General features: G+C 32.0%; 1 protein-coding gene across 1 annotated transcript; it reads right to left on the minus strand.

Moving 5' to 3' along the window:
* Positions 1–6,386: 6,386 nt before the first annotated feature.
* LOC116775960 (uncharacterized) lies at positions 6,387–8,002 on the minus strand. Its single transcript, XM_032669030.2, has 2 exons — positions 7,859–8,002; positions 6,387–7,748 (listed from the first exon to the last, which is right to left on the minus strand). The coding sequence occupies exons 1-2, from the start codon at positions 7,971–7,973 to the stop codon at positions 6,451–6,453; spliced, it is 1,413 nt and encodes a 470-aa protein (XP_032524921.2). The 5' UTR covers positions 7,974–8,002; the 3' UTR covers positions 6,387–6,450.
* Positions 8,003–11,161: the final 3,159 nt, after the last annotated feature.

The following is an 11,161-nucleotide window of genomic DNA, read 5'->3' on the forward strand; positions in this document are numbered from 1 at the left end:
TTAAAAACTTAACAATATATATTTTTTTTTTAAACAATCTTTACCCGCGACTTTGTTATCTTGGAATTATAAATTATAACTACGTATGTATGTATTTATAATAATAATTTTGTATGGAGTAAAGGTTTAGTTAACGATACTAAACAGGGAAATAATTGGTATGTACATATGAGTGAAAACCACATCTCAATCGATTTAGCCGTTTCTGAGATTAGTCTGCACTAACGCACACACCTACCTACAAATAAACAAATATTCTAACAATCATTATTTTTCAGTTCTACCTGCGTTGATTATATATTTCTTTCTCATATACCTAACATAAGTAATAGATATTTATTAGATACAAGTAAATTATATCACTACCTATTATATACCTACAGATAAAAAAAATATTATTTATAAAAATAAAATTATGCATGTAACTAATAAAATTTATTTTCCTTCATAAAAGATAAATGTATTTCTCTTTCTTTCTATATCTTTAAAGATAACTCATACGTAATACCTGTTCTTATAAACAAGTTTACATTTTAAACTTTATTTCAATGCATAAAATAAATTCTCACAGTAACCGGATATATCCAGTGAAAACCGGATATGACAAGTTATTGGTTTACTCTACAAATGGTTACTGAGATTGAACCGTTCGTTAGACTTGATGATAGCTCTATAACAATGTTTTATAAGGAACATATAAAAATATATGGGGCTGGCATCCGGGGGTTCCAGGAAAACTAAGAAACTTACTTATATGTATATTATAATAAGAATTACATATTAAAACTCGTAACCTATACATAACACTATATTGCCCCGATGTTAGGACAGCAATGCCTTCCACAGCTCGTGTGGTGTCAGGAATCTCCTGGTTCACACGGCTTGGTGTTGGTTCCGCGGAGTCAGCGGCGTCACTCGTTATGTGATATTCTATCGATACAACGATGTCGCCCCGGCGATGCTCATTTATTTTCTGATATGTGACGCGTACGTAAAGCTGAATAAAAATATATATAAAATATTATAAAAATATTTACAAAAACTGACATATAAATTTTATTATCTGTGGTATAATTTCATACGGAAGTGATGAATTTTAAAATGATTTTAGACAATGAAAAAGAAATTCATATAACTTAAATTTGTTATTTACTTGTTTTTTTTAAAAAAAAGGTAGGTATTCTATTCGTGTCGTACGTATATATTAAAGTAAATAAAATTTATTTAACTTATCCGCGTTAATATGAAAAATAAATGTATGGAAACATTGAATTAATCAAGTAAAATAAAATTCGTCCATATCGAGTAAATCCTAATGACGAAGAAAACTAATACTTTTCGGATGTTACTACGCGTATTTTATTACTATAAACACTACATACTACCGACGTTTAGGTTACTTTCCAGCAACCGTGATCACGTCCAGACGAGTCGTGAAAAATATTAGTTTTATTTAAATGATCCGCGAAAGTCTTAGATATCATTATCCTAATGACAAAACCTAGTAATACATTGCATATATATATATATATATATATATATATATATATGTATATCTATATGAACATATAGAAATCAATTACAATAACAACGTCCAACGAAACAAGATAAATATTATAAACAAACAAAATTCTGATCACTTTTAAAAAATGTTGTATATTTTTTCTACTTTTATTTTAATTTAATAATATTATTTTTTTTAACCTAATTTAAACTAATATTTATATTAGTACTAATATTTATTTACACACACACACATATATATATATATAAATATATAAATATTTTATGACTAAACGAAACAAAAACAAACCTACATTTATTTCGTTTGAATCAAATGTTTATTTTATTGTATCACAAACTAGTTATTACTTACGATTTCACTTGTGTATAATAAAAGATTTAAACTCAGATGTCAATCACAACTTATGTCGGCACAGTCATTAAACATTTTGACAGGTTATACCTACTTATATGTTACAAAGTTGTAAATATCTTAAGATTAAATATCTTAAGATATATGCAGATGGATCTTAAGTCACCTTCATTAATTGTCTATCGTCGCTACTTATTTATTATAAATTCAAATTTTTTCTATATAAATAAATATTTCATTAAGTCGCATCTATTTAAATATATAAACATTATTATATTAACATTTCAATAACAGTCGTAATTAATTTTAAATGAAGGTGAAATTTGTGATTACGTAGCATTATGCTACGTAATCGTAGCCACGTGCTACGTCGTAGACGTTAATTAATATTGATCATATAAAAACAACCTTAACCAACTATGTAGACACTAGTTCATATTTTACCTATCAACTTAAACTAAACATACATATTATATATATATATATAAATAAATTGAAATCATTCTTGATTAAGCATACAATCAATACGTAATATCTCAGCCATCTCATCTATCTATATCTACATCTATATCTATACGAGTGTGTAGGTGTGTCAGTTGATACCTGTGTCATTAATTCATTCCAAGACGACTTATATCCCTTTAGACATTTGCATATTACAAAGTATAAAGTTCGCTAACTAACGGGGGCTGGAAGGTTGTAAGACGGGGAATTGGATACAGGGACGGACTCAAACAAGAATTGTATATATATATATTATATTACACCATCAGTAATAATAGTATCATGTATTATTGGGAAAATATAGATCAGCAATGAGCATAGATCGAAACATTTTATTTATTTATTTTTTGTTATGTAAATAGGTTTGTATATATTTGACGCCATTATCACATACGCTAATGGGTTGTATAGTGTGGAAAATTAATTTAGAATATCGTATCAAACTGAATGCGTACCTGGTGAGATCGAGCGCGGAAAGATGAAGGAAATGAAAATGTACTGCAAAAAGGGGGGTTCCCCCGGACGCCGAAAATTCTATAAAGAGGGGCTGCGGGGGGGTGAGGGCGGTTTCCCGGGGGTGTGGGGGCTGGGGTGTCGCCTTTTGTGATAAGCCTTGGGGGGCATTAGTCTTGCAGACGTTCAGAAATGAGTTCTTATCGGTCGGGATATTTCCTTTTCGGTGATGCGGGCTGTTTACATTAAGGTTGACTTTATATTAGTTGAGGGTTTATATGGAGATAGACAGAGATAGGGGGAGATAGAGAGAGATGAGGCCTAGTGGTTATATTACAGATGTTATTAATTATAATTATTATAAATAAATTTCAATATGACTTAGTGTATGTATGTATGTTTTGTGTGAAAATAAAAATAAACTAATTCCTATATATATATATATAATTAAAAATGTTTTATACGTCCGTAACTTAATATCTATTTACATCGATTCTGAAAATGTTTTATTTTATGTTATTATATATATATATACTATAATATTGAGAAGAATTAATATATTTTTCATAAGTACACAATAGATGATACTACAAAGTACCTACCACAAAATCATGAGATTTAATTCCTTATATGGTCATAAATCATTGATATATCACATATTTCATATAAGGCAATAACAAACCTAAATAAATTTATTAAATATATATTATTTAATAGTTATTATGTATATAATGTTTGGGGTCTGTGACGTCATCGCCCCAGGCCTGCTGACGTCACAGATGACATTCATACACTATAAAGTGTCTATTAAATACAAACTATGTTGTTTTTAATCACATAGTAACATATAGAGAGTTATTATATTAACATTCCAATAACAAATATATATATATATGTGTATATATATTAGCATTAGGGATATTAGGGACTGGATTAGAGATGAAAGCTCGTCTTTTCTTTTTTTATCTCTTTTTCTACGTATATATTACTAAAATTAAAATAGGATGAGATAGATAGTATTTATATCAACTCTACATAATTAATAGTATCGTCAAAATCGATTCAGCTGTTTCAGAGATTAGTCGGAACAGACGGACAGATAAAAAAGATAAAATAATAGTATGTTGGTGTATGTACCATGTATTCATCCAGGTGATACGAGTAGAAAACGTGTACCTTAATGTTACAAACAGAATTTTTTTCTACACATACCTATAATAACATACACACACACACACACACACACACACACACACAAACTAAAAAACTACTTAAACTTTTAATAACAATCCGAAAACATTAGCTTCATTTCAATAAACACCCGCGAAAAACTAAGATCTCATTAACAAACCACTTACAAGTATAAACCCAGGCTCTCCTCGTCTAAGACGCTATTAAAATTAATAAAGTCATCAGCGTGTGTAGCGTGCTCGGCGCTGTGTTCTCACCATACATTTCATATTTAATACAGAACACCACATTTTAACCGACACCGCATGAATCTAAACTTACTATGTAGAGGAATGATGTCGCTAGTTCAACTGTACTTAAAGATATATATATATATATATATTATTTCATATTATGTCATTGTGAGGTTTAAACTAAATGTTCTCACTTGGTAAGAGTTGTCGTGAACTAAATACTTACAGTTTGAACGTGATAAATTTTAATAGTCATTCATACTAGTAATATATAACGTAACAATTTAAACTTATAAACTGTCCGTATGTACCTTAATGATTAATTTGAAATTTAGTTTAGTACTTATCTGGGAACCACAAACAAACATACATACAAACATATATGCATATAATATTATAGTCATAATTAAATGTATGTACCTACCTAGTAAGTATTTGTTATACTGTTTTGGAACTTTGCCGCGTTCCAATTTTGAATTTAGATTACGTGTAGGGTTGTCCCCGAGGATACTGACGGCCTCATAGTACCTATTATTGATATCTTATAGAAACTTTATTCATACCATTATATTAATTTTATTTTACCATACGATTTTATTAAACTTATATTATCTTTGTTTAGATTTTTCTGTAATGAGTTATTAATGATTTTTATTTATTTAAATATATATTTTTTATTGCATTTATTAATTATGCAGTGTCAACCCTAAGTTCCAAGAAAGCAAAGGAAGAGGCGAAGTTAGATTGAAAGGCGAAGTAAGGACGTGCCGGGACGGACTTTAACGTTTTACGATCCCGGGATTTATTACAAATATATGCCGGGATTGGAAGAAAAATACGGGATTTGATTAAATATGTTGTGATGACACTAATATTTTGGTTTAATTTCGTTCTTTTTTTAAAACTATTATTATATTTACAAGTAATATTGCTAAATATGGACTCATTATATGACGTAATAATTAAGAATTTATAGTTTTCTTATAATTAATTATCATATTTTAATACTAAAAATAAAATTATTAAATATTATCGTTATTTAATATCAAGATATTTAAACTCAATGAAGATAACTTAGAATAAACTTTCCTCAATATATTCATATGTGTAAGATAGGAGGGAATTAAACGTAATTATGTAAATAAGTAAGCCGTGAAGTAGAGGCTCCCTCCCCGGGACTCCCCCTTCCTGGGATTCCCCCCATCCTCCTCGAGACTCCCACCACCCAAGACGAGCCCCCTTCGCGAAAACCGGCGATATTATAACTTTGCAAGCCTCAACTAACATATACGGAAACGGCTTTTTATAAATAATACATAATAAATATTACATACAAATCATTATATCATGCTCTGTTATATTAAAAACATTCTTATAAGAAAATAATTATAACATTTTTATAAATAATTAAAACAAAGTAATATAGAAAACAGCATTTTATATTAAATATATACAGACAAAAATAATTGTATATAATATATAATAATCCATCTCCATGTATACGTGACCGCAGTCTCACCGCGCTAAGAACTGCTCGGTCGCCATCTTGAATCTCATCCTTATATGTAGTAATGTATTAAAATACCTATTTAAGTTACACACGTGTACAGAGAGAGGTTGTGTATATATAAACTCGGTTACCAAAGCATGTATGCTAAATACTATGTCCTATATAAAATATTACTTATATGTATTATTTAATATTAACATTTTATAGTTTTTGTATGGAGGATTGATTATTTGTTTTGAATCAGAATTATCTTGGCAGAATGTATTAAACCATTGCTTTATATGAAAAAATAAAAATTAGAAGTTAAGGATTTTTTTATTAACAAAGTCAATATAATATGTATTGTAGTATAAAGACGTGGATTTAAAATATTCTGATGACTTAGTGTAGGATAATAGCAGGCGTTTGGAGAAATGTTCATAACAAAAGATATTCTCTATGACGAATTTATAAAAGAAATATTTTAGTTTTTTCAAACAATTTTTTTTTTATAACAAATTTTATAAATGTATTACGACTTTATTATAATCCTTGGAAATTTTCAAATACGATTAATTAGAAATGAAACAGAATTTAAATTAATATATTTATTTAATAATATAAACTAGAAGTGACAATAACGATGATTAATTCAAAAAATATATATATTCGATTAAAACTAAATAATAATAGTAATAATGTAATCAACGCGGCGTAGTCTTTGATTGGGGGCGTTTCTTGGAGGTGTTGGAGTATCTCCTGGAGTGGGCCACGAGACCTGCTTCTAGGAGGTCATCGACCTGAACAAGCTCCCTACATGATGCTGGTAGACTGTTCCCTTCGATGCACAAATTGATCAAACCCCTAGGTTTTCTATCAACCAGTTTCTGGTGCAACAAAACGCTGAGGATTTTCTTGACTGATAGATATGATAAGTTATTATAGGCCACGTTCAGGTAGCAGAGGGAGTTGCATCCCATGCAATACACGGTTCCGTATCTCTCGATGGTGTTGCCAGCGCTGTACGGATCGCTGAATTCCCCCAGCGTGTTCTCAACCACACTGACGGCCTTGTCGTAATAAAATATGTCCATGTTAGCGAGGCTCTTCGCGTCAGCGAGAGATTTCAGGGACGATTCCTTTTCCAGCTTGCCTCTTCTTATCGCCGGGACTCGAGTAGACTTTCTTCTCGCCGCGCGTTTGTCAAACTCACCGGCTTTTATCTCGTCTATCATTCTTTCTATGAGTACGTTCTTTTGTTTAAGATACAGCATATGCCTGGCTCTAGCTGATATCAGTTCGTCACAGCTCAACGGGAACTCTACCAGGCTATCCAGGATGTAACCCAGTCCATCATCGGTGATTCTGTTACCGGACACATTAAGGTAACACAGCCGTCTATTAGTCCGCAGAGCCTCCGCTATATACTTCGCCCCGACATCGGTCAATCTGTTAGTTGATATATTGAGAATATTTAGAGTCAGCGACGCCGGTGACGGGAACGTCAGTTTGGCTGATATTTTCTTGATGACGTCATCGCCGATCTTGCACCTGGACAGCGACAGGCTCCGTATGGAGGTGCTGTTTTCCAGCAGGATGTCGTAATTGGCTTCCTTGAGGAACGCTCCGTCGAAACAGATCTCTGTTAGGTTTGATGAAGTCATCATTTTATTGATTTCGTACACGGTGTATTTGTCCATGCCGCCCCTGATGGTGACCTTGCTGATGAATGACTGGAACCTGATGATGAGAGCTATCACCTTCAACACCATCCGCGGTATATTCAAGTTCCTCTCGAAACGAATCTCAACTAAGTTATCAAATGAATCGTAAACAGCTGATATTCTGATGACCTTGTTGTCCACTACGATCGGCTGGAGACCAGCCTCTGAGACATCATCTCTGTACTGATCTGAATTGACATCGTAACGGGATGCTGTCAACTTAATCTTGCTTTTGATCCTCTTAGATTTTTCCGCCGTAGCCACACTGACGTACTCATCTAGAAGAAAATAATTATAATAATGACAATGAAATCCATTCAAATTAAAATTAACTCAGAAATATAAAATCTAATCAAATTGAATAAGAAAATTCATAATATATACAAACTTTGATATATTTTGGTGATAGCGATTTCGCATTGCATCTGCAACTGTTTGCAGGCCCAGGGTAAGTAGTCGAGGAAGTTGTCTGGTGATGGACGGGCCTCGGACTCTTCATCCATTGGATATTATATATAAAGTTACATACAAATTATATAATACTATGACTATTCTTTATAGAATTATATGTCAAAATGATTTAATGACAGCAAGAAGCATACAGATAATATAAGAACATTGTGACAAAGATAAAATATTTATATATATATATATATATATATATATATGTGTGTGTGTGTGAGTGTGTGTGTGTTTAATAACATGAATAATATGCTAAATAGTAAACAATTACTATATTAAGAGAAATTTAAACGCTGTCAATGGTTCGCAAATATTATATTAAAAATATCTTATATCAGAAAATTAATTATAAAAATACTATAAAGCCGCGCAACGCCGGGGTATAGTCCTTACTTGGCACGGACGATTAAAGCTCCAATAATCTTAATGAATCAATATAAGTTAGAAACAAGATATAATCTTATAAACTATAACCAATTTAATCTGACACCTTAAAGACAACAGCGAGACCCCATACAGACAAATACAGTACCACTTAACATAAAATCAGATCAGATCGTAGAAAACCCATCAGAATTCCATGCAGTTTCAAAAACATAAAACAGTCCCCTACAAATCAGCGCGAGGTGGGGTCCTGTGGGGGGGTCGCGGGGGCCCGGGGTCGCGGGGGGCCCGGGGACCGCGTCGATATTCGCGCTCGGAAGCCATCTTAAAATATAAGGCCCCCTTCCCTCTGCCTCCTTAGACGTCGCTTTTTCAAACCGCGCTCAGAGGTCCGCAACCCTCCGGTCTGATAATAAATTATATTATATTTTCCATTTAATGTAACATATTCTTTTAATGTCGGATATAATAAATGAAGGTATGACTATACATATAATACAATAATAGAATATAAAAAATACTTTTACACTTTTGAATATTTATAGTGCAATGTAATTAACAGCTACATGATTTAAAACCACAAATAACCTTCTCTAAAAATCAAAAGTGATTCTCTAAAATATTTTAATTATTTTGGAGAACAAATGAGAACTTTTTTTTAAGGAGGTTATACATATTTATAAGTATTTCTATATTTTCGGAACTACGGAGATGAAAGTAACTTCACTTTGTACAACTGCATGTAGATGTTATACATTAAACTATTTATATCTGAGAGTAATTTCATGTTTCTCTTTACTTCAAAAGACAAACATAAAAATAGATAATGATAGGAAGTGTAAGAAGTAAGAAGAATTAATTCGTGTTAAAATATACAATGTTCAGGTTTCAGCCAAAGCAGCAATATGACACGGGTTAAAACAATCTGAGAAATTTGTCATTCCCCATACAATATGTTTTACTTTACAAATAAATAAATATTAAAAAAAAAAAAATCAATCGCTGTCAAAACTTTGACATTATACTAATGTCACTTGGAAACTATAAAACACGAACGCGTCTCAAGACGGCCACAGACTATAGAGTTATTAAATCTATGGCACTCATATTTAATATACAATACAGCCTTAACAAAGCCAACAGTAACAGAGCCACTTAGAGCACATAAACTAAACCCATAAAACGGCGATACAAGTTTACTTGTAAATTATCTTAAAGATAATAAATTTCTTGCCAACAACCGCCTGAATCAATACGGCATTAACTCACACACTCACACTCACGCCTACGGTTGCAGTAAAAACTATTGAAATGAAAATATAGACACACACATGCATAGAGCACTGCGAGCACCCACACAGACGCACGACAGGTGTGTACACGAACCGCGCTCTCCCCCCCCGCCGCTCGCGCCCCTCAGACCCCTCCCGCCCCCTCGGTGCGCCTTAGACGTTGGCTTTTTACATGGGTACAAGCAAACGCGCAGAGACTCGCAACATTCGGCACACTAAAATTATGTAAGACATTATTATTTTATTTAATACAAGTAAATACAAAAACTTAACAAATTATATACTATAACCTTCCTCGAAAATCACGCTATCGAGTGGTGATAACTGTTGGATAATCGGTGCAGTAGTTTTTCCGTGTATAGCGAACAGACAGACAGACAGACGCGGCGAGGGACTTTGTTTCGTAATGTATTGATTGATATTAATTCTCGTACCACAGCATGTAGGTCGTCTTCGATATGACAGTAAGCGAGTGAACCGCTAGTAAGATGTCTAACTGGATCGTCCGGACCCGTACTGTAACCGGTTCGCGCTATTCCTAATCTGTAATTGTTATCGACCCTCGGACGGTAGCATCAATGAAAGTGACGTGTGGGAATTCTATAAAGTTAAGAAATATATCTTAACCTGTTATATTTATACTCGGATCTAGTTTACTCGAACGAGTTTTATGTTAAATTGAAATGCTGTTCTGTTTGTTCGACATTTCCCACGAGGTCTTTGGATAGCTCCTTATTCATTTTTACTCTGATATAAGACATTCTATATTTAAAAAACTATTAAATCATAGAATTAATAACATTTTGATTAATATGACTAAAACCTATTTCTATAATAGTAGCAAAGATTTTATTTTAATATTACGTTTAGTCCTCTAAGATTTTAAAAATTTGGACATATACAAAAATAAAGTTACTTTCTTATCACAAAAATATAGTATTAATTATAGTAATAAACAATTCATATGACCTTAAAAACAATCACAATATTATGGGAATAAGGTAAACAAAGTCAGACGTATATTTGAATCAACCCTTAGTCTAAAAAACAGGTTTACAAAAACTTACTTCCCACGATCTCATAAACGAGAACAAAATCAGACAGAACCTGTTCTTTTGAGGACAAGTGGAGACAGGTGAATGAGTTATAGTTCAGACTACAGTTAGTGGTAAAATATTGTATTAGACGCATCGTCTTCAAGTGAAGTTAGTTTATGATCGCTTAAAATATTAGCTGTTGCGTTATAAGTGCTCAAATGTATTTTATGAAATATCGGCGGAGTGTAGGTATTTTAATAAAAGCGTGTCATTTTATACGGCTAAGGTAATAAATAAGCCTTGTATTATCATTGAAAGGCTATTTACGATCCCTATTAATTTTGTTATCGACTATCAAGTGATGGTAGAAAAATTTATTATTGTTTGAATTATTTTGTTGGTAATTCAAATTTAATGTGTTATAAGCGTTTTGAGATGTAACCGCAAGAAAATAATATCTTAATGGTAAATATGAAATATTAAACATACCTACTTCAATTTATTACTCTTATGATG

The sequence above is a fragment of the Danaus plexippus genome, chromosome 24 (genome assembly GCF_018135715.1).
Source record: "Danaus plexippus chromosome 24, MEX_DaPlex, whole genome shotgun sequence".
Taxonomy (NCBI): Eukaryota; Metazoa; Arthropoda; class Insecta; order Lepidoptera; family Nymphalidae; genus Danaus; species Danaus plexippus.

Excerpts from the sequence above, each read along its gene's own strand:
- LOC116775960 (XM_032669030.2), bottom strand. The coding sequence starts at position 7,973 with ATGGATGAAGAGTCCGAGGCCCGTCCATCACCAGACAACTTCCTCGAC. Across the intron at positions 7,749-7,858 it reads TATCACCAAAATATATCAAA|ATGAGTACGTCAGTGTGGCT; the intron begins GTTTGTATATAT and ends ATTTTCTTCTAG.